The 25111-nt window shown below is 43.1% G+C and overlaps 1 protein-coding gene across 1 annotated transcript in view; it reads left to right on the forward strand.

Moving 5' to 3' along the window:
* The first annotated feature begins 9281 nt into the window (after window positions 1-9281).
* The window catches only part of plxna3.L (plexin A3 L homeolog), a 72442-nt gene continuing 56612 nt past the window's right edge, over window positions 9282-25111 (forward strand). Inside the window, exons 1-2 of the mRNA XM_018232174.2 lie at window positions 9282-9431; window positions 21313-22523. Of these exons, the coding sequence (XP_018087663.1) occupies window positions 21396-22523 (1128 nt within the window). The 5' untranslated portion in view covers window positions 9282-9431; window positions 21313-21395. The remainder of the gene's footprint in view (window positions 9432-21312; window positions 22524-25111) is intronic.

Below are 25111 nucleotides of genomic sequence, written 5' to 3' on the forward strand. Positions count from 1 at the left end.
GAAGGTTTGGCCACCAAAGGAGATGATTAACAAGCTTAAAAGTCTTTTGAACACCTGGATGTCCAGCTTGCTTGGAACTGTGGCTTTGCTGAAGGAAGGGTATGCGGAATTCGGGTGGCATGTATACCATGCCTATAGGGGTCTCAGCAGAACAGAGGACTGGACAGATAGGATCTGCCTGGCCAGTTGCGGGAAGAGGGAAGCAATTATTTTTGGGAGGAACAATTGGTTCTTGATCTTCACTGATGCGACCCTCAGGTACAATGCTTCGGGATAAGGCATCTGCCTTCCGATTCGTGCAGGGCAGCATGTAAGGACAAAGTTGAATCGTGTGAAGAAGAGTGCCCGCCAACCCTGACGAGGGTTCAGTCTCTTGAGAGTCTGGATGAAGTTTTTATGATCAGTGTAAATGGTGACAGGATGAGGTGCTCCTTCCAGGAAATGTCGCCACTCCTCGAGTACAAGTTTAACTGCCCGAAGCTCAAGATTCCTGACCTTGTAATTTTGCTAATATTTTTCAAGAAATAAGCACGAGGGCAGAGTTTCCCATCTGTGACTTGTCTCTGAGAGAGGATAGGTTTAGCCCCGACGTAGGAAGCATCTACTTCAATTAAGAAGGGTTGCAGAAGGTCAGGATGTCGAAGGACAGGAGTAGAGGCAAACGAGTCTTTCAGGGACTGGAAGGCCTCCAAACCGGGGGGGGCAGGCATTAGGTTTTCCTCCCTTCCGAATGAGAGCCATGACGGGTGCAATATGGGAGGACAACCCCTTGATAAATTGTCGGTAGTAGTTAGTAAAACTGACAAATCATTGTATAGCCTTGGTACTTGTGGGAAGAGGCCAGTCTTGGATTGCCGTGACTTTAGAAGGATCCAGCTCGAATCCCTCAGAAGAGATAATGTAACCCAGTAAGGGAATCTTGTACACAGTTTGGCGAATAGGGATTTTTCTCTCAGATGGGAGAGGACCTCTTTCCCAAAACACATTTTTCTTCAGCACACCACTTTTCTTTCCATAGGGTGCATTCAACTCCTCAGGCTACCTCCAAGCCAATTTCTCATACATGAATTCCCATAGGAAGGAAGCACACCAGACACTTGGCTTTGCCTTTTAGAACATTTATTCCAGCAGAGTTGGCACAAGCTTTCGGGGTCAACCCCCTCCTCAGGTGCAAGGACTTCTTTCACCCGGGTTTGGTGACTTTCCAAGTCTTTAGAGAAGATTAAAATGTCGTCTAAGTACACGACTACAGATTGCCCCAGTCGATCTCTGAAGATGGCATTTACAAATTCTTAGAAGACAGCAGGGGTATTGCAGAGGCCGAAGGCAATTGGCAGGTATTCATAATGCCCATCTCTGGTGTTGAAAATGGTGTTCGCCATTCATCGCCCTCTGGAATGCGGATGAGGTTGTAAGCTCCTCGAAGATCCAACTTAGTGAATATCTAAGCCCCTCTGAGTTGATCGAAGAGCTCAGAGATAAGCGGCACAGGGTATCGGTTTTCATGATCTTGTTTAGGCCCCTGTAATCTATACAGAGACGCAATCCATCATCCTTCTTCTCCACAAAGAAGAACCCAGCCCCTGCAGGAGAAGATGAAGGTCTAATGAATCCTCACTGGAGGTTTTCGTGGATATATTCCTTCATCTCGGAAGTCTCAGCAGGAGACAAGGGGTAGGTTGACAGACCAGTCAATAGAAGGATTATGCAGACGGAGACAGGGTATACCCAAAACTACAGGAGCCGAGGGACAGTTTATTAAAAGAAAAGACGGTTTCTCTCGATGTAGGGGTCCGACCGTCAGTGGAAGTTCTCCAGTTGTCTTTGAGATTAACTCAGAAGTTAGCGGTCGATCATTAATCGCCAAAACCCTCAGGGGATGAGATAGAGGTAATAGGGGAATTCTCAGGAACTTGGCAAAAGCGACATTCATGAAATTTCCTACAGCTCCGGAATCAAGAAAAGTGGATACATCGATAGTCTTATCAGGTAGCCAAATCTGTAATGGCACAAGAAATTGATGACTTCTTTTGGGGCGCAGGCTTGACGCCACTGGTAAAATTCCCCAGTTCTACCTGTGCTTGGAGATTCTCCCAACTTCAAGAGACAACGATTGATTGGGCTTTTCCGCCACAAAATAGGCATAGACCAGCCAAACGTCTCCGGAGCTTTTCTTGTTCAGAAAGACACATCCGACCAATCTGCATAGGTTCCTCTGAGGGAGTGACAGGAGTAGGAGTGACAGAATAAGTAAGAAGGGGTCTCTGAAAGCATGGTGCCAGAACAGGCAGGAATCTTTTGCTTTGCTCCTTATCGGACTGGTGCTCCCTGAGACGGGTGTCTACTTTGATGGCAAGAGCAAATCGGGTCTTCCAATAGTTCAGTACGATCCCTGGAGACTAAGTCATCTTTGAGTCTAGTTGACAAGCCTTGATAGAATACCGCTCCATAAGCCTCGTTGTTCCAGTTAGTTTCAGCTATTGATTACGTTTTGAAATCAATGTGTACTCACTGGCACTGGGGTTCCCTTGCCGGATCTGTAGAAGTCGGGAAGAGGCATTAGCGGCACGACCAGGGGCGTTAAAAACAGTACCGAGGGCTTTGAGGAAAGCGTTGGCATCGAAGGTCAGGGACACAGAGTAATGAAACCTCTGCAGGCTTGAGGATCCCCATTATAGCAGGGCGGTGGAGGAAAGCAGGGCTCACCAGCCGATGAGGAGGAGCAACTGCAGCAGGGCGATTTCTAGCTAGTGAAGAAGCGGACAGCATAAAGAAGTGTATCAAGTACTTTCCCAATGCGGAACTGCTGAGCTTCATAAGTTTCCATGCGGGACGCCAACCCTCGGAGAGCTCTTCCGACATCACGGTTAACCCTAACCTCAGTGGAGTCCATGGCCCTAATATATTGTCACAGGGCCCTACGATTCCCAGCAGAAGTCCCGACCAAGGAGAAAGCTTTGGGTAAAAGTCTATTTTCAGCGGTATCCAAAAGGGGTTGTAAGGACTCAACCTGGTGGTCTAATGGCTGACGGGGATAGCCGATGCGCCTCCGGCGGGGACGCCCGCCATGCCATTCTTTCTCTTGTGCGCCGGTCTCTCCTATGGCTTTCACTGCACACTCTTCCGGGTTTTACGCGCCAGCGGAATGACATCATTGCGCATTGGTACAAATTCAAAAGGTATTTAAAGGGAATTTGGAATTGAAGTAGTTGCCCGTTGTTATGTCTATCTTATTTTGTGTAGTTCCTGGGTGTCTTTTCCTTGAGAATCCTGCTTGATTATACTGACCCTTGCCTGCTTGCTGATTATTCTGAACTCTAGAATCTGACCCTTGCCTGCCTGCTGACTATTCTACCCTCTCCAATCCTGATCATAGCCTGTCTAACCATTCATTGTACTCTGCCTGTACCGACCTGGCCTGTCTGGTTATTCTTGTAAGCTGCTTGTGCTGGCCCAGTCTGCCTGACCACTCTTTCCCGTCTGGCCCGTCTTCTTAGCTGTGTTGCCTTCTGTCCAATATCCTTGGTAAAACTATTGTGTCCCTTTGCTTGGCTCCTCTCTTATTAAGACCTGGCGGCATCCAATTAGTGGAGGGCTCCTCCCGAAGTGAAAGGCGGCTGTTAAAGGCAGAAGCAAGAGCCGAGACCGGGAGCCTAGCATTGGTTCTGGATTTAGGGTGCCGAACATGGGGGTCAGGCGAAAGTTAGGCCCATAAATCTTTGGACAGAGAAAACTTTTTTCTAATTTTGGTTCTGTACATTACCACAATGCATTTTAAATGAAACAACTCAGACTGCAGACTTTCAGCTTTAATTCAGTGGGTTGAACAAAAAGATTGCATAAAAATGTGAGGAACTAAAGACTTTTTTTTAACTCAATCACTTCATTTCAGGGGCTCAAAAGTAATTGAACAAATTAAAAAACAGAAATAAAATGTTCATTTCTAATACTTGGTTGAAACCCCTTTGCTGGCAATGACAGGCTGAAGTGTTGAACTCATGGACATCACCAGATTCTGGGTTTGCTCCTGTTTAATGCTCTGCCAGGCCTTTACTGCAGCCTCTTTCACTTACTGTTTGTTTGTGGCCGTTCTGTCCCAAGTTTAGTCAAGTAAAATGCAGCTCAATTGGGTTCAGATCAGGTGACTGACTTGGCCATTCAACAATATTCCACTTCTTTGCTTTAATAAACTCATGGGTTGCTTTGGCTGTATATTTTTGGGTCATTATGGGCCTAACTGTATATACATACACATATATAAATATATATGTATACAACCTTTCAGTCTCCTCCTAAGACCTTTACCATTGGTCTTGATGAAGGTCTTAGGAGGAGAACGAAACCTTGGCCTGTTTTTAACTTTTTCTAATAAAAAAATAAATTTGTTTAAAATATACTTTTTTGAAGGTTCCTGCTGTGCACTCACTCCCTTTGGATCTGCATTTTCTACATTTCATGAGTAGCACCTGGGTCATTTGAGTAGTTGAGTGGTGTGTGGTTAAACAATGATTCATTACCACAGGGGACACCTGCCATAATCGTCATCCTCGTTTGTGTCGCTACTTTTAAGACCTAGTGCACACAGAGCATTGGCTCTGCTGTTCTTTTACAGGCTGAGAAAACCAGATCTGCTTCCTTAAGCATGAAATCTGGCATTTTGGGCCTACTATACAGGGGCATCAGGTCCGGGCCAGCCTGGGCAGGCGCCCCAGGCAACCCGACCTGCCACGTCGCCCCCTACACTGAGCGCGCACAGGAACGCTGACAAAAGCGTCACAGCGCACGCACGCCACACTCCTGTCACATAGGAGCATGCGCACACAGAGCAGGAATAAAGACCGGACGGGGGTAGGCCGCAGTTAAAGGTACGTGCTGGGTGCCCCCTAAGCTTTGCGCCCTAGGCACGTGCCTACCCCTAGTTCCGGCCCTGCATCAGGTACACAAATGAGGCATCCCCCCTCATACAGGCAACTGTGCAGATGGGAGAATGATGGAATTCTCTGAACTTAAAGGAACAGTAACGCCAAAAAATGAAAGTGTTTTAAAGGAAAGATAATATAATGTACTGTTGCCCTGCACTGGCAAAACTAGTGTGTTTACTTCAGAAACACTACTATAGTTTATATATACAAGCTGCTGTGTAGCCATGGGGGCAGCCATTCAAACACAGGATACACAGTAGATAACAGATGAGTACTACTATAGTTTATATAAACAAGCTGCTGTGTAGCCATGGGGGCAGCCATTCAAGCACAGGATACACAGTAGATAACAGATAAGTACTACTATAGTTTATATAAACAAGCTGCTGTGTAGCCATGGGGGCAGCCATTCAAGCACAGGAGACACAGTAGATAACAGATAAGTACTACTATAGTTTATATAAACAAGCGTCTGTGTAGCCATGGGGGCAGCCATTCAAGCACAGGATACACAGTAGATAACAGATAAGTACTACTATGGTTTATATAAACAAGCTGCTGTATAGCCATGGGGGCAGCCATTCAAGCACAGGATACACAGTAGATAACAGATAAGTACTACTATAGTTTATATAAACAAGCTGCTGTGTAGTCATGGGGGCAGCCATTCAAGCACAGGACACACAGTAGATAACAGATAAGTACTACTATAGTTTATATAAACAAGCTGCTGTATAGCCATGGGGGCAGCCATTCAAGCACGGGATACACAGTAGATAACAGATAAGGTTTGAAGAATCTCACTGTATACTACAGGGCATATTTGTTATCCCCTTTGACTTTTCTTCTTTTCTAGCTTTGAATGGTTGCCCCCATGGCTACACAGGGGCTTCTTATATACAACATAGGTTGTGTTTGTAAAAGAAACACAGCCATTTCAGCAGTACATTATAGTTTCATTTCTTTAGGAGACACTCATTTTTCGGTGTTACTGTTCCTTTAAAAAAAATCTTCCTCCCTAATAGCATGCTATTTAGATACCTTCAACACTGATTCACTGAAACTGAATACCTAGGCTCACAATCACAACCCTGATGTACAAAACCCCTATCATTGTTTTACAATTACTTGATAACAGCTGGTACCTTAAGGAACTAATCGCCTTTTCTTTGGGGCAACTAATCTCCCCGAACGTTTTCCCCCTGTCTTCCATCTGCTATAATAAAATGCCTGCGTTATGGCACTCGTGGTGCTTCGTTTTCCAAAGTAGCCAGAAGTTTCCTCGTGAGGCACAGATGAGCTTAGCCACGAGGTGCTGGAGTTCACAACCCAGGGTCTAATATGTAGCAAAGAGAAACTGGCTCAACTGAAATTCCTCCACTGTATTTATCTCACCCCATCCATAAATGAATACGACCATAAGTGAGAACTGCCTGAGCTGTCAGAACCCGCCTGGTGATGTTTTCCACATAAGACGGTCATGCCCTCTTGCCCAACAGTTCTAATGTTAAACAACAAATATAAGCTGAATTTATACATTCCCATTGAGCTAATAACATTATTGCTTAACCAAGAAGAAGTGCCCCCCCCACATACACAATTGAGAAGCTACGTATCTGCTATAACCCCTATTGCTCTCAATTGCACAACTCATATTTCACTATCTTTACAGAGCTGTCAACCCCCACTCCCTATTTTTTAAGGAATTACCAGATTTTGAAACCTCCCCAGTCTCCCATCATCTTATCGCATTCTCCAGATTTTTTTCAGGTTCTCTTTAAATTCCAGATAAACGTATGCAGTAAGCATTCAATGCCATCAGTGGAAGTGTGTGTATGTGCGGTAGAATTTAGTGGCTTTAGGAGAACAATTGTACATACATATGATGTCACTTCAGGAGTGTGACGCACACATGACATCACTTCTAGCCTTTACTAAATTTTCCTGTATTTCCAGGATGACAGCTGTGTCTTTATCACAAATAACACAACACCTCAGGTTGAACATACGCTGTGTTATTTTGTATTTGTTCATTACTCCATTACTTACATATTCAAATGCACTACAATATCTGATGTTTTTTTACTGTACTTGAGATCTCTTCAATAAAAGAATCATTAAAAAAAAACTAGGTAAAAAATGTAGGTAAAATCCATTCAGGGATCAGACATTTTTCATTATTAATTGTAATTGAGGAGACACACCCTAAACAGCATGGTGACCCATTTCTGAGTTCCAATCAATAGGTTAAGAATTCCCAATTTATAGTAATAAATGCTCTTTATCTGAAAGCTTGAATCTATGTTCCAAGCAAGCTGTAGATGGAAGATGCCATATAGCAATAGCCAAGACACTTGGTACATAAATGTAGCAACTCAGTGTCCCAGGGGAACATTTGTAGAAAAATGAGAATCAATAGCCTCAGCCAAATAAAGGGCTACCCCCCAAAAAAAACAGAATAAATGAAAGCCAAATGAACCCCCATAGGAAGCTATTGAAACTTTTAATAAGCTGCCTGTCCCAGCCATACTCAGCAGTACCAAAATACATTAATATGCAGTGGAAATAGGAAGGAAGGTATAAATTCATAGCATTACACTGTATCATTAGTGTTCAGCACCACTGTACCCTTTCCATAAATGTCATGTTATCTTGTATGAGAGAGGGGACAGGGTAGGGTGCGTACACACACTGATGTAAATAATATCTCTGAGCTCCCCTAATTATTCTGACATCATTGCTAAATGGAATAATGGAGTTGGATTGATTTGACATATTACAGGCTGCTGCAAAGTCTGTCCTGTGTTCCCTCACCCTGTCACCGCAGCAGGACAGAGAAAACATTATTAGCAAAAGGAAAATTCAAACCAATTTTGAGTAATACGTGCTTCAGCCTTAATATACCAATGTGTGTGATTACAAGAGCCAGATACTAATCTCTGCCATGATAATGTGATGGGCACACAAGGAAACTCTATGTGTGAGTGCCAAGCTTGGAGTATACATGAACAGTAATATATCATTGTGCTCATAGCTCATTATTATTAGTTCTTAACTAGCATTGGCAAGGACACCCCCCCAAAACAGACTGAAACCTTTCTACATGGTTTCCTCTGTCCAGCTCTTCCATAGATATACAGAAACGTGGGAATGGGCACATCTGTGGACCGTTTATCTGGAACTCGGATCCCACAAGTAAGAAAACCGGGCACATTTCAGCCTACAATATAGAAGATATAATTATGGCTGGTAGCATAATGCTTACATTTCCACTGTCAATGAAAATTCATTTGAGGGCCCATTTATCAAGGGTCGAATTTTAGTGTGATTTTTTTTACTCTAATAAATTCGATTTTATTCACAATTTGAATGGTACATAATTTACAAAAAATTTGAATGTCTCAAATTTGAAACGAGTAGTCCCAACCCTAAAATTTAAATGAAACTCTGGAAAAAAAACTTGATTTTTTTTTGACAAGCGTCAATTCAAATTAGAATTTTAATAAAAATTGTGAGTTTTTAACAAAAAACGACTCCAAAATTAAAATTTGAACCTTAGTTAATGTGCCCCTTAGTATCCTGTGCCCAGAATGTTTATCCTTTAATTAAATGTAACTAGAAATGCAAATCACCTTTTCATTTGATCAACTAGCCCAGAACACAAACACTATAGCCATCACTTACCCTGGCAGGAATGATACACATTATTGTTATTATTTCATTACACTCAGATCAATACTCAGAGTATAAGGGAATTATACAGCATGTGCTAGAATACATCATCCACTGCACTCTAATTTCCACTGGCCAGAACTAATTAACTAACCCTCCTAATGCTCTAGACTAGTTGCACTTCACAGACACAGGACTAATGGAACAGTCAGTTCCCCCCACAGACACAGGACTAATGGAACAGTCAGTTCCCCTCCCAGACAGGGATAAGGGGACTGTATTTTCCTCGCAGACAAAGATAACGGGACTGTTTCCGTTTCCTCAGCTGCCATTGGTTAATGTGTCTGGCCCATTAAGTTATTAAAAACATGATGTACAAGAAGGCTAATAGGGAACCGTGTTTTACAGGACTAGTTATGAGCAGGTTACTTACAGGCTTCGCCCCTCTTACTCGCAGAGCTGCGGGCAGAGACTGCATGGACTTCACCACTGCACTAAGGGGGTCGCTCGATTGTGGTATTTTGGTAGGATTAGATTCCCGTCCGGTCAGATACGTGGGTGCAGAGGTAGGACAGGTATTGAGCATTAGATGAAGTTTGGGCTACAATCCCCGTGTCCTGCGAGTTTTTTTCATTGCAGTGACAGTGCTCGAAACACAGTTGGCTCCCCCCATGCCAAAGTGGTACAGCCCCCATATAAAATGCTGCGGTAGCTATGGGGGCGGCTCAGTACAAGGGGCAGTGGAGCGGCGTGAGGATATTTACTGACTCCCGGGAACGAGGGATTTAACCGGGGGAGGCACCGGATTATACAAACGGGAACCGACACGCCAGCTCCGTAAGTCTTTGTCTGCGGTTATATCAGCGCCACAGAATGGCAACTGGGCTCACAATCAGAATAATAATAATAATAATAATAATAATGTGTGAGGGGCAGCGGCGTGTGTGGGGGAGGGGAGCGACGCTACAGACTGGGGAGACTGGGAGGGACCGGGAAAGCTTTATGGGGGTGTATGGGGGTTACACTGATCTAATACTGAGGTGTATGGGGGGGAGGTTACGTATGAAGTATGGGGGTGCAGGGAGGAACAATAAGCTCTATGGGCCAATACACTGGGGGAGGTGAGAGAGGGCAATAGACTGGAGCAAATAGAAGAGCTGTGGGATATCTATGGGGTTCTATTTATATAGTTATATTTATATGGTTCTATGTATGTGGCTCTATGTATGTGGTTCTATTGGGGATATGTCTGGGGGAGACACAGGCTTTATGGTGGAAGCAAGTACAGACTGGATGGGGGGGACACTAGGGGTGTTGTGAGAAGATTCACTTGGGGAAATGTATGGGAGGAGACAAGGGCAGATATGAGTGTGAGATCTAGAGAATATCATGAGAATATATTTATATGATTTGAATACATCACAAAAGATGCCTTGGAGACATTATTTTTGAATTAAAGTGAGGATGAAAACTAATTGTGCACAAGTAAACCATAAGAGAGAACCTTAATACATGGTGTATGCAAGGAATTCGTCTCCATGAAGGAAAGATCCCTGAGGAAGATGGGAGATCTAAGGGACGCGGGATATTGGGTGCAAGGGAAAGATACACTGGGGCTATAGCTGTGTATGATACACTGATACATATAGGGGCTATGGAGAGTACTCTGTGTGGTGTAGGAATACATATGACAATACACAGGGAGGGATATGGGGGTTTGTGGTTGGATTTTGTGGGGTTATGTAGTGTGTACTGGTGAATGCAATAAATAGATAAGCCTTCTTTTATATGGGGATACACTGGTACATGTAAGGTGTATGCGGGGAGATTGATATAGTTGGGTCTTTGGCAGAGGGATAATAATCTCCTTATCCAGTGGGATGGTTTTCAGCTGGGTAAATGCCTGACTTTCCTTCTTGGTGGGGGACAGCACAACATAAAATCCCCCATTCCTTCTCAAATGCATGTTGGGAAAGGCATGCTGCTTGCTGTAGGGTGAGGAGCAGTGCATGATGGGAGGGGCATCCTACTGGCTGAAGGATGAGGAGCAGTGCATATTGGGAAAGGCATGATTTTGGCTGAAGGATGAGGAGCACTGCATGTTGGGAAAGGCATGATTTTGGCTGAAGGATGAGGAGCACTGCATGTTGGGAAAGGCATGATTTTGGCTGAAGGATGAGGAGCACTGCATGTTGGGAAAGGCATGATTTTGACTCAAGGATGATGATCAACGCTTGATGGGAATGCCCTGCTAACAGTTGGTTAATAAACTATAGGCATGCATTCCAGGCTTGGCTTTTCTAGATCAGGTGGGATGGTCTTGATTCCCATTTTGTTTGTGTTCGTGAGTTCAGCTGTTGTTTTGTAAAATAATGGATGGCTATTTTTACCCCCTTTCTTTCACATGTTGCCATCTCCTTGCAATAGCCTGATATTTATTGTGGCTTTTTCAGGTTTAGCCAACCTGTGTGCTCTGCTTTTGAACTACAATTTACAGTGCCCTTGTTGTGGTGGGTACTAGATTTTGTCAATCTAGTGCTGTTCCATTGACATCATGGAGATGCGAAAGTTCATATTATTGCTTTGCATGCTTAGGTGCAATTCCAACACCACTATGTGCAAGCAGTTCAATCTATGCTCCAAAAACATACAGGGAATTTAGAAGCCCTTCTTAAGAAAATGCAGTTCTAATGAATTTTTCAGTATTAGATGCACATATTCTATAAATTTCAAGCTGTTTCTAAATGTATCATCATTATACTGATGGGATAAGAATGATCATATTGTTCTGAAAAAATTGTCTAAACCAGGGATCCCCAACCTTTTTAACCCGTGAACAACATTCAGAAGTAAAAGGAGTTGGGGAGCAACACAAGCATGAAAAATGTTCTTGGGGTGCCAAATAAGTGCTGTGATTGGCCATTTGGTAGCCCCTATGTGGATTGTCAACCTACTTTAAAGGACCAGTAACATAAAAAATATTTTAAAAAAATTTGTTTCTTTGCAACAAAAAAAAAACCACCTGCATGCGCTCCACTATAGAAACAGTGACTGGGCGGTGATCCATTGTGCGGCGCTCGATTTCTCCTCCCTGGCTATCTCCTTTAGAAGGCAGGGAGGAGAAATCGAACGCCGCACAATGGATCGTCGTCGTTTCTGAAGAGGGGTTGGGGAGTAACATGTTACTCACGAGCTACTGGTTGGGGATCACTGCTCTAAATAGACAGACAGGTTTACCATTTTTATTGTGGAACAATGTCCCAGTAGATGGGACAGTCAGATAATCTTCAATACTGCATATGCCTTTTGTGAAAGTAAACAAAGGGACAAACAGCCATCAGTCAATATATGTTAGGTCTTTAGGTCAGGGGCACACGAAGCTACTGGGGGAGATTAGTCGTCCATTGACAAATCGCTTCTTCAGGCGACTAATCTCCCCGCTGGGTAGAATCTAAATCGCCGGCGGGATGGCACTCGGGGCACTTTGTTTTCTGAAGTCGCCCAAAGTTGCCTCACGAGGAAACTTCTCGCTGGCGGAAGGCTCCAAGTGCCATCCCGCTGTTGATTTAGATTCTAGCTGGCGGGAAGCCTTTTAGGGGACTTAAGTCGTCTGAAGAGTCGATTTTATCACAGGGCAACTAAATCTCCCTGAATCATAGCATGTGACCATACCCTTAAGGTGGCCATACACGGGCAGATAAAGCTGCCGATATCAGTCGTTTGGACCGATTTGACAGCTTATCTGGCCGTGTATGGGGGCTTCCGACAGGTCTTTCCGATCGATATCTGGCCACGATATCGATCGGGAAGGTTGGATTTTTGACCGACCAACCGACCCGTTGGAGCCCCTTGGCGCATCGTAATTCGATCGTTTGGCCATACGGCCGAACGTTCGAATTACCCCCGATATAGCCATGCCGTTTAGTGGCATATCGGGGAAAGATCCGCTCGTTTGGCGATGTCGCCAAACGAGCGGATCTTTGAGTCTATGGCCACCTTTAGGCCTATATGGCAAAGCTATGATGAAAGTCTCCTTACATAACGCTTAATGTGGGTAAGGGAATTATCAGCTAAACAATTATTCAGCCAATAAGATTGTTTGCAGAGTGGCAACAAAATCTGCCTGTGTATGGCCACTAGATTAGTGTTTATGGGGGGGTGCATTTTATGGGGGGTTGAAAAGGAGCTTAGAATTTCTCTCAAACCAGCGGGAAATAAACAGTGTAGTAGGGTTAGGGTGTAGCTGTTTGAAGAGGCATTTTGCATAAGGATTGCATTTTCTATGCTACGGTTATACAGTAGCTAAACATTTGCAACAAATTTCCAGCTGTGTGTAAATGTAAGTGCTATTCAAAGCTGCTTTTGCCTGTCTCTTCCCATTCTATGGTTGGCCAGTGTAAGAGAAGTCATTTTCACAGGTGCTGCCTTCTGCTATATTGTTTATATATTGATTTAAACATTTACATTGTTATATGATATCACTTTTTTATTGTTAAAAAGAAAAATAAGGCTTTGTGTAAGTGCGTTGCAATTGATAAGCCAGTTTCTTTGCTGTAGCCATGTTAGTGACCTTGTGATGTTTGGCTGGAAAGTATAGGAACCCAAAGAGCCAGGGACTCCTGGGTCAATATGGTATTTGCTTGACTTAATTCTGCCTTCATGCAACCAGAGTTTCTTTATAGTCCATCCAATCACAGGAGAGCAATAATGGTGCCTTTTTGTGCATAGCAACAATCCATCCATCTCTGAGCAGAGCGCTATATACACGGTCTGGGTTACTCAGCTGCACATCAACTTGTCGTATGGGCTGCACTCCATCTTTTAATGGAATACTCTCCACACATGTAGTTCATTTAACCCTCTACACTCGCCTCAAATATGCTTCAATATTTTGAAGCTCTAATAAATAAGGTTGTGTAAAACATGTATATACATTTAGCAGTAATATTTGCAGTAATATTTACAGGAATCTGTAGATCTAAATGTATAATTTGTATGTGGTCTGATTTTCATGCAAGACAATGAGACGTACCTGGGAAAACCGATATATAGTTCTTTGTTTCCCATTCTCTGCCTCCCGTTTTACCCCCCTGTTTCCTCTGAGGGTTGTTTCTGCTATGATTTTACACAGCATGCCAGTTATAATGTTCTCTAGTGTCCCTTGATTCCAGAATGTATACAGTACGTGTTGCATATGGTGCTCTATGTGTATAATAGGAGGCTGTATATGTTTATTTGTATAGGCTTCTTGAGGGCAAATCACTGTACAGCAGAACTATAACTAAGTAAAAGAAACAGAGCTCAGTGTGTGTGTATATAACACTTTTTTCCCTGGTAATATAGAATTGCAGTCACTTTTGTGTTGGTGCAGGAGCCCCCCGCATATCTTGCATATTATTATTGTGCAGCTCTTACATTTGTGTTGACTCTTCCCTGGTACCCACTTGCCTTCACTCACCCACAGGCTCAATACAGTGCTCTGTTAGCCACTTGGCTCATGTATCTTCTTTCACAGATTTTTCTTTTTTTCCCTGTAACACGTAATGTTTGGCTTTTTTTACAGAAACCTGAGATTCCTTCTAATGTCGCTGCAGAATTTCATATCTGTACATTTGTCAAGGTATGGGCAGAACACTGATTGTTTGTGCATCTTGCTGGATGGCACTTGAGAAGGAAATCTGAGTGGGTTGGTAGAACTGCACCACTAGTGAGATTCTTGTGCAACGTTCGCTCCATCACTCCCTTTAGCTCCAGAATCATTTGTACACTGTATAAATAATACATTATATTATACAACTCTTTTAGTTGTGTCCTTAAAATAGTGGTGTCTCATGGATGAAGTATATGTCAGTACATTGGGAATCTTGCTTGTGCCACCCACTTTCCTTCTCTGTATGGGGGGCAGTTGTGGTATTGATTTTCTTGGAGACAAGTAGGGTTCTTTATATGGGGGGCTGTTGTTCTGTGAGGGTGGTGTGTAGTGATGAGCCATGAGGTTTCATCATGAAAATGCCCATTGAGAAAATAGTTATCATCAAAAAAAAAAAAAAAAAAAGTGTCACCCGTACACTTCAATGATTTTGGAGAATTTATTGCCGTTTCAAGAATTTTCACCAACGTGAAACGGGCCAGATATGTTACTAATCTGATTTCTTAATCTTTCCACTAAAACACAAGCTTCTTAGCATTAGCTATTGGCTGCTTAGCCACCAAAGCCAATTAGTACAAGCAGCTTGCCACTAGATCTGTGTCCCTTCCTCCAGCTTTGCATCAGACCTTATCAGGCATATATATGTATGTATCTCACTTCATGTGCTTTTACATTAATGGGACTCTCTCTGTTTAACAAGATCTGCTGTCTCTGCTTATATATGCAGCTTTTATTCTGATCCACTTAGCTTAAAGGAACAATACCACCAAAAAAATTAAATGGTTTAAAATAATAAAAATACAATGTCCTGTTGTGCTGCACTGGTGAAACTGGTATGTTTGTTTCAGAAACTCTACTATAGTTTATATACAAAAGCTGCTGTGTAGCCAATGGGGCAGCCCTTCAAGCACAGGATACACAGTAGATAACAGATAAGTACAACTATACTTTATATAAATAAAGCTGGCCATAGACGCAAAGATCCGATCGTATAAATCCTCGATTCATATGATTTTCGGACCGTGTATGGAGAGTCCCGACATTTTTCATCCTATGGAGATCAGTCGTTTGGATGATTGCCCAGGTTAAAAGATTTCTGTCGGCTGCCGATAATTTCTCTACATGTATTGCCGATCTGACGATTTTCAGTGGGAGACTGTCACCAGCTTTGTCAGACATAAACTTTTGTATGATTGCTGTTAGGGGCAGAACATCGGCTGGTCTGTTCTTTAACTACTTTATTTAAAAGGTTAGTGGCAGGCCGGGAGACGGGGAAGTCTGATCGTTCGAGGATCTATGGCCATCTTTAGCTGCTTTGTTGCCATGGGGCAGCTGTTCAAAGCTGAAAAGGCACAGGATACACAGTAGATAACAGATAAGCTATGTAGCATACAATGGGATTCTTCAGAACTTCTCTGTTATCTACTGTGCATCCTGTGCCTGAATGGAAACCGCACATAGCAGCTTGTCATGTCCACTATAGTTGTGTTTCTGAAGCAAACACACCAGTTGTACCAGTACATTATATCGGCATTCCAATTAAACATTTCCATTTTCTTGTTGTTACCGTTACTTTTTTTTTTTTTGCTCAAAGAAAAGTTTATTAAACAATAACAAGCATGTAATACAGTGGTACATTTTCATTGTTTTCACATGTTCACATGTTATCCAAGCTTCGTTAACATGAGCTTAACTTATATATTCAAGAAGTACATATACAGTAATCCTTCATCATTTAGGTGCCCTTAGCCAGCTATCCGGGACCTCCTCATACCTCTGGTAGTTACCATTTTTAGTGTATATGGCTTTCTCTGTGTTACAAAATTCCCCCACCGCCTTAAACCATTGCTCATAAGTTGGAGGGGCTGGGTCCTTCCACTGGTGTGTTATGCCCTTCCTAACCAGGAATAGCACTCTGCAGAGGTAGGGTTGTTTCCCGGGTGGAATATCTTGGGCAGTCATTATCCCTAGTAGGCACATTTTGGGGTCCGTGGGAATCGGTAGTCCCAGCTGCTGGGATAGAATATCTAGTATTTTTGACCAATACTGGTCCAACCTGTGGCAATCCTACATAGTATGAAGAAGGGTACCCTGATGTTGATTACACCTGTTAAAAAGAGGGGATATGGCTGGGTTTATTCTGTGGAGTCTGGTTTTTGTATAATATGCCCTGTGAATTATATATAGCTGTATCATCCTATATTTATAGTTTAGGGAGACCAGTGAGGGCACATTTAGAGCCATGAGCCCACTGAGCATCTGTAAGGTAGCTTAGATCTTGGTCCCATTTGTCTCGTGCCTTCAGCACCTGGTTCTCTACTCTGTGTTTTTGCATAGCCTTGTACAACTTGGACACCAGCCCTTTATGGCTGTCTACCGCAATTGCTTTTGCTAGTGGCGAGCTCTCTACCTAGATTTTATTGGCACTGTTATGTCTAATCAGGGTGGAGCTTGACGGTAAGATAGGCAAACCACTGTGAGTTGGGAAGGGCTTTTTCAGTTCTCAGGGTCGCAAAGGGGACTGGGCCATTATTGACCCATACTGTGCCTATGGTTGTCAACCCTCTTGCCATCCACCACCTATTCAGTGCGACTTGGCGCATGGTTGGGAAAGTTAAATTGTTACTGATCGGGGTCTGTGGATGGTGGGGTTGGAACTGAATCTGCTGATGCGCCGTGTTCCATACTTTCCTTTGTAGGCCAAGGAGGGGGTGCAGTGATGTTTGGCCTACGCACTTCCCCTTGGCCAGTAGGCCCTGAAAGGACTTTTCATAGGTTGAGATGGCATGGGACCATAAGTGGAATAGGCTCTCCTCTGCCAAGTGAGGGAGCATCGTTGATACTGTTACTTTAATAAGGGTAGAAGGAGGGAGAAAAGGGTTGGAGATGGGGCACCCATATCATCCAGTGGTAGCAGTGTTTGGTTAGCAGATATAGGTTGGGGTTCCAGTGAATGGGAGGATGTGACGCTCAGAAAATCCATTCTGATGTGGGTGATGCAGCTAGTCCCATACTGCAGGGTTCCAGCCCGGTTGTGTATAACTTAGGTAAGTATGACTGGAACTGCTCCAAATCAGTCAGTTGAAAACCCCCTTTCTAGGTTTCCATGTATCTCGTTGCTCTTCAGAAAATATGCCCCTAATGCAGAACAGTGAGAGATTGTTCCTTTGCGCAAGCCTGTTTTACACTGGGCATTGATAGAGGGGAGGGAAGCTTTCCCTTAATCTTATGCTAGTAATAAGAAATAATAGCTGGGTAGGGATGTGATTGTGAGTAGATGTGGAACAGGCCACAGTGAAAGTGTTTGTGCTTGACAATAGACTACATAATAACATGCATGCCTGCCTATAGGTTAATGGCACAACCTTCTTCATAGGATCGGTAGGCTGCGTTCCTTTCTGCTGAGCTTATTGTCCCCTGAGACCCTCCTAATGAGATGGCTGGAGGTTTTTTTTTCCAAGCTCTGTATGCAGAGCCCCCACAGAAGGGGAGTTTTATCATTTCTTATGATGGGATGCACAGTGCTGACAGCACGGAATAAAAGCCTTTCCAGTCAGCGTTGCATTGGCACACACTCAACTGCTTTGCACTAATAGCTTGCACTCTGCACATGCTACATGGACTCATGCTTTAAAGAAATACGAATGTGTAAATAAAAAGGAATGTACCAGTGCGTTATACTCCTTTTAGATATAGAAGAATTGTGCTTGAAAAGGTAGTGTTTCAGGCTGATTTATTGAATATTTCTGCTAAAAATCCTAATAATTCCTTCTCTTCCACTTGCTGCTCCCTGAATTCCCAGGCTGTGCACTCGGCTCACTGCACTGTAGGACAGGAACCAATCAGCAGGGCTGTGATTGGCTGTCCCCTCCTACTGTGCTTCTGGCAGGTACCGTTAGGACACACCCACCCCTTATTGCTTTATAGCCAGTGATATTGCCTTACAGCTGGAGTACTTGCCCAGTGATATTGCCTTACAGCTGGAGTACTTGCCCAGTGATATTGCCTTACAGCTGGAGTACTTGCACAGTGATATTGCCTTATTCCCACAGTACTTGCCCAGTGAAATTGCCTTACAGCCGCGGTACTTGCCCAGTGATATTGCCTTACAGCTGGAGTACTTGCCCAGTGATATTGCCTTACAACTGCAGTACTTGCCCAGTGATATTGCCTTACAGCCGCGGTACTTGCCCAGTGATATTGCCTTACAGCCGCGGTACTTGCCCAGTGATATTGCCTTACAACTGCAGTACTTGCCCAGTGATATTGCCTTACAGCCGCAGTATTTGCCCAGTGATATTGCCTTACAACTGCAGTACTTGCCCAGTGATATTGCCTTACAGCCGCAGTATTTGCCCAGTGATATTGCCTTACAACTGCAGTACTTGCCCAGTGATATTGCCTTACAACTGCAGTACTTGCCCAGTGATATTGCCTTACAACTGCAGTACTTGCCCAGGGATATTGCCTTACATCCGCAGTATTTGCCCAGTGATATTGCCTTACAGCCGGGGTACTTGCCCAGTGATATTGCCTTACAGCCGGGGTACTTGCCCAGTGATATTGCGTTACAGCCGGGGTACTTGCCCAGTGATATTGCCTTACAGCTGGAGTACTTGACCAGGGATATTGCCTTACAACTGCAGTACTTGCCCAGTGATATTGCATCTCAGCTGGTGCTGTTGCCCATTGATATTATTGCCTAATATGCAGTGTACTTGCCCAGTGACATTGCCTGCAAAGGAGTGCGATTAACCAATGTGTTTGACGTCCCTTTTTATAAATGTCTGTAGCAAAAGATTCACTAACCTCTGTCTCCATGACAACAGAAGACCACAATTCTCTGGTCTTTACTGAGGTTCTCTTACTGTTCATTTAATCCCCACAGCAGTGCCGATAGTGGTGTTGCACGCGCATGTGCAAATCTTTCCTGCAGCCTGACTTATTGTTTTCACTGCAAGACACGGGTTTATTAATTGAGGGAGCTGCAATCCTGGAAGAACAGAATGCCTTGGGATTGTGGCCACGTGGGAATGGCCTGACATCATATGGGTGGGAGCAGATTGGATGGAAGCACTAATAGGGGATGCTTGATATAGGGAGGGTTGCATATTTCCCCCCTCCATGCGAGTGTGTAAGGGAGGACAGGAGACGCTTTATCATATGGCTAAACAGGTCCTTCTAACCAATGATTTGCCTGTGCCTTAACCTGTGTTGGTTATTGGTACAGAAGGGCTTGTGCATCCCAGGATTCAGCTAGCCATTTCTCTCTACCATAGGGGATAGAGGACCCGGTTATATGGCTGGGCATTTCTCTGTGCAGTTATGAGATCTATTATACGGAATGAATGGGACATGGTCATTTGAATTACTGTAACTTAAGGTTACTAAAAAAAAAAAATTGTGGATGAAATACACCCAATGTTAACTTAACCTATATTATTAGGGTGTCACAAATGGGAGTGAGCCAGTATCGCCCCTAATAGCTTGGTCTTAGTGGAGGTATTATACAGACAATGTAGACACTACAGAACTTTATCTGTCACAGTCAGTATATCCTAAATATATCATGAGAGATTGAGATTTTTTGGACATGATGTGAGATCCTCCTCAAAAACCTCAGAGAAGCAGAATCTCTTCCCCCCCCCACCCTAAAGCTGGCCATAGACGCAAAGATTCAGATCAAAGTCTTTACCATTCCGATCAAATAAGAACAGATCACCCAATGTTCTGCCCCTGACAGCAATTGTACGATACTTATGTCTGACAACACTACTGACAGTCTCCCTCTGAAAATCGTACACGCAGAGATATTATCGGCAGGCGACAGAAATTTTCTAACCTGTCCCATTGACCAAATGACCGATCTCCGACGGACGAAAAATGTCGGGACTCTCCACACATGGTCCGAAAATCGTACGAATCCACGATTCGTACGATCAGATCTTTGCGTCTATGGCCAGCTTAAGACTGGCTGCTTTGTTTCAAAGTTTTTTGTTATAGAAATGCCAGAAAGAAGGGAGCACACAGTCTTGGACTGGCTCGCAGGGATACCAGGAAAACTCCCGTTGGGCCCAGGTGTCATTGGGCCCTCTTGCTTCTAAATATTTAGCCTATTTCATGGTCATTCCCTATTTCTTAATGGGGAAAAAAAGTTTAATAATGGAAGAATATAGTAACTAGATCTAAAAGACTAGGAGAATAAAGAGGTTGAGTGAGGAGAGGAGCAATAATAGTTTAGAAATTAGGCCCACGGTCTAAGTTTTCTGGTGGATCCCTGGCATCCCAGTCCAACACTGGGAGCACAGGTAGTTTAGTTTGCCCATACATACCAGCACACACTAATATTGTCCCAGCACTGCGCATGTTTGTGGTCCTTGTTTAACCTGTTCAGCTGCAGTAGCCAAACTGCCACTTCCCCTTTCCTTAATGCATTCCAGAGGTGCTGGCGTGTGAGAGCACTGACTGCCAGCTCCAGGCCAGGGGTCAGTCCTCTAGGGGCTTACTGTAGGATTCATTTCATAGTGGGTCAGGCAGCTAATACAGAGCTGGAATCTTGGCTGCTAGGGAGAGGATAGAGTCAAATTCTCAATGAGCCAGAATTGAAACGGTGAGTGCTGATGTGATGCTCAAACTGCGTTTCACATTTATTTCAAGTACACGTGACATGCATACATGCATTTTTTGGCTCATAATAGTGTGCTCAGGGTGCTACTGCTGCATGGGTTTCCCTTAATTGCCTAGCTATCATGGATTTCAGCTGCAAATCCAATCCCAGAATTACATCAACAAGTATATTTGTATTAAAGGCATCTGCACCTCTGGCACTATGGTGCTATAAGACCTCCTCATGGACCTATCATTGCAAATAGGTGCTTGTAGTTTGAATGCTAAGCATGTTTCTCAGGTGTTCTGAAGATGCCTCAGTGGTATTTGATCATTGTAGAAGTTGTCTTTGTTTGTTATGCTAAAATACAGGTGATGTAAGTGCTGTAAATGAGTTTATAAAATGTTTATGGGCAAACACTGATTGTGTATATTTTATCCATCTATCTTTTTGCACCCTAGGATTACCAGCTGGATGCCGGAAAAGAAGAAACCACATGTAATATCCACTGACATCAGAAGCTAAACTCTTTCTGCAAAGCATTATGGGGCCTTTGCAGAGTCTTTTCCTCCTCATTTGTACCTTACGAAAGGGCGCCTCTTTGTTCCCAACCTTTGCGGTGTCGGATACATCTCTTACTCACCTTGCAGTGCATAAACACACAGGCGATGTCTATCTTGGAGCAGTGAACAGGATCTTTAAACTCTCAGAGAATCTGACTGAATTGCGGTCCCATCTCACCGGCCCCATTGCAGATAATTCAAGCTGTTACCCTCCTCCAAGTGTGCGTGTCTGCACCCACAAGCTGTCACCTACCGATAATGTCAACAGGCTCCTGCTGATAGACTACACTGGGAAACGGGTGGTTGCTTGTGGCAGTGTCTGGCAGGGGATCTGTCAGTTTCTACGGCTTGACGACCTCTTTAAGTTGGGTGAACCTCACCACCGCAAAGAACATTATCTGTCAGGGGCTCGAGAGGCAGATTCTATGGCTGGAGTTATTGTGGACCAGGACCTGGAGCAGAGTAAGCTTTTCATTGGTACCTCCATAGATGGCAAATCTGAATACTTCCCAACGCTATCCAGTCGCAGATTAGTGCAGGATGAGGAGAGTGCAGAAATGTTCCGTTTGGTTTATCAGGATGAGTTTGTCTCATCCCAAATCAAGGTGCCCTCTGACACATTGTCCCTGCACCCATCCTTTGACATATACTATGTGTATGGATTTGTCAGCAAGATTTTTGTTTATTTCCTCACACTCCAACTGGACACACAACAGACTTTGCTGGATGCCACAGGGGAGAAATTTTTTACTTCAAAAATAGTACGGATGTGTTCTGGAGACCTTGAGTTTTACTCTTATGTGGAGTTTCCAATTGGCTGCACCAAAGATGGAGTTGAATACAGGCTCATTCAAAGTGCTTACCTCAGTCGGCCTGGCCAGAAATTGGCAGAAGCTCTCGGGATCCCAGAAGATGAAGAAGTCTTGTTTACAGTTTTCTCTCAGGGACAGAAGAATCGCTCCAACCCACCTAGGGAGTCAGTACTTTGTCTCTTCACCCTTAGCCAAATCAACCTTCATATCAAGATGCGCATCCAGTCTTGCTACCATGGAGAAGGAAAATTGTCCCTGCCGTGGTTGCTCAATAAAGAGTTATACTGCATCAGCACGGTGAGTGGGTGCAAAAGCAAAACATCTTCTTTTTCTCTCTATGGGACTTCTTGCTTAAAGTGATGAGCAGCCAGAAGTATTCTTATAGCAACATCACTGATCTTAGTTCATGTATAAAGCAATGAAATACAATAACTGAAAGTGTATCAAAGTAATAATTTCATTTACTGTTACCCTGCATTAGTAAAAGTTCTGTGTTATCTTCAGAAAATAACTATAGTTTATATAAACAAACTGTTGTGTAACCATGGGGGCAGCCATTTAAGCTGAAGAGAAGTCACATAGCAGATAACAGATAAACCCTGTAAAATATTTTGTTTTGTTGCATCTGTTATCTGCTGTGTAGCCTGTGCCTTTTCTCCTTTTTCCCAGCTGCCCCCATGGCTACACAGCAACTTGTTTATATAAACTATAGTAGTACTTATCTGTTATCTACTGTGTATCCTGTGCTTGAATGGCTGCCCCCATGGCTACACAGCAACTTGTTTATATAAACTATAGTAGTACTTATCTGTTATCTACTGTGTATCCTGTGCTTGAATGTCTGCCCCCATGGCTACACAGCAGCTTGTTTATATAAACTATAGTAGTACTTATCTGTTATCTACTGTGTATCCTGTGCTTGAATGGCTGCCCCCATGGCTACACAGCAGCTTGTTTACATAAACTATAGTAGTCTTTCTGAAGCACACACACCAATTTTAACAGTGCAGGGCAGAAGTACATTATATTTTAATTACTTTGATACACTTAAATTTTTTTTTGATGTTACTGTTCCTTTAAGGCAGGGGTCCCCAACCTTTTTTAACCGTGAGCCACATTCAAAAATAAAAAGAGATGGGGAGCAACACAAGCATGCAAAAAGTTCTTGGGGTGCCAAATAAGAGCCGTGATTGACTATTTGGTAGCCTCCTATATGGACTGGCAGCCTACAGGAGGTTCTGGTTGGCAGTGCATCTAATTTTTATGCAGCCAAAACTTGCCTCCAAGCCAGGAATTCAAAAATAAGCACCTGCTTTGAGGCCAGTGAGAGCAACATCCAAGAGGTGTGAGAGCAACATGATGCTCGCGAGCTACTGGTTGGGGATCACTGCTTTAAGGACTTGAATTGATGCACCAAATTCTGGACTTGGTTTAGGATTTGGCTGAAGCCGAGCCCTTTTTTTTATTCGCATTTGTTTGAATTGAAACCCTCAAAAAAATGTCTGTTTGTGAAGGATTTGCATATGTAAATTAGGGTTTGGATTTAGCCAAATATTTTATGAATGTTTCAGGAATTGGGCAAAACCCAAAAAAGTGGATTCACTTTATCCCTTTTTACTGTATGTGCATGTTTTTCATTATTATTGTGTCATTCTCATCAGTCCCTGCCTCAGTTGAATTTACACACCAGGGCTCAGTGTAATCGGGAACCAGTTAAACTGCTGGTAGGTTTTTGGATTGTGGGTAGTAGCTAGAGGAACCCTACATATAAAAACTTTGCAGGCGTATACAGCGGGAATAATAAGTTGAACATGTCAGTGTTTTTCTTTGTTAAATCTATTTCTGCAACAATAAGGTTGCGAAGGAGAGAGCTCTTTGCTTTTACCCATCATGAGATGCTCTTGTGTGATACCTTGCTAATGAGAAACTTTTTTTATAGGCCATCAATTAGCACTAAAGCAGCTGATATTCATTTGCACAGTGTTTCTTTCACACTGATTTCAGCAGGTTTTTTGGCTTTCGGCCCTTTTTGGGCCTCATTTTCTAAAGTGTGTCATTCCACTTTATTACACATAACTTCACTTATGGACTTGTTTGTTTAGAGTTTGTTGTATGTGTGGATTATTTAGGTTCTTGCTGACATCTGGTGTAAATTTCATGTCAATAGCCCCATTAGAAATATATTTACTGAGAAAAACATTAACGTGTTCAATACTTTTTTTCCCCGCTGTACATATATATATATATATATATATATATATATATATATATATATATATATATATATATATATATATATATATATATTATAGTACAAACACCTGCACTCTGTCCACTTTTTTCCTCCAGGCCGGGTGCTCGGTCAAAGTCTTTATATATGCATAGAATGGACCAGCACACCGTTTTCTTCAATCAAACGTGTTTATTCAATACACACTGTGCATCCAACGTTTCGGCCCGCATCCGGGCCTTTATCCTTGATAAAGGCCCGGATGCGGGCCGAAACGTTGGATGCACAGTGTGTATTGAATAAACACGTTTGATTGAAGAAAACGGTGTGCTGGTCCATTCTATGCATATATATATATATATATGCATATATATATATATATATATATATATATATATATATCTCTCTCCTGAATCAGACGCTTGCACTCTAAACCAGTCTTCCATGAACGTGGGTGCTGGGTCAAAATATTTATGTAGAGTTCAAGAGGACCCGCACACCTTGGTTAGTGAACCAAAAATTTCTTTATTTTTCAAACTTGTGCATCCAACGTTTCGACCCACATTAGGGCCTTTATCAAGGACCTTGATAAAGGCCCTAATGTGGGTCGAAACGTTGGATGCACAAGTTTGAAAAATAAAGAAATTTTTGGTTC

This window comes from Xenopus laevis, chromosome 8S (assembly GCF_017654675.1).
Source record: "Xenopus laevis strain J_2021 chromosome 8S, Xenopus_laevis_v10.1, whole genome shotgun sequence".
Taxonomy (NCBI): domain Eukaryota; kingdom Metazoa; phylum Chordata; class Amphibia; order Anura; family Pipidae; genus Xenopus; species Xenopus laevis.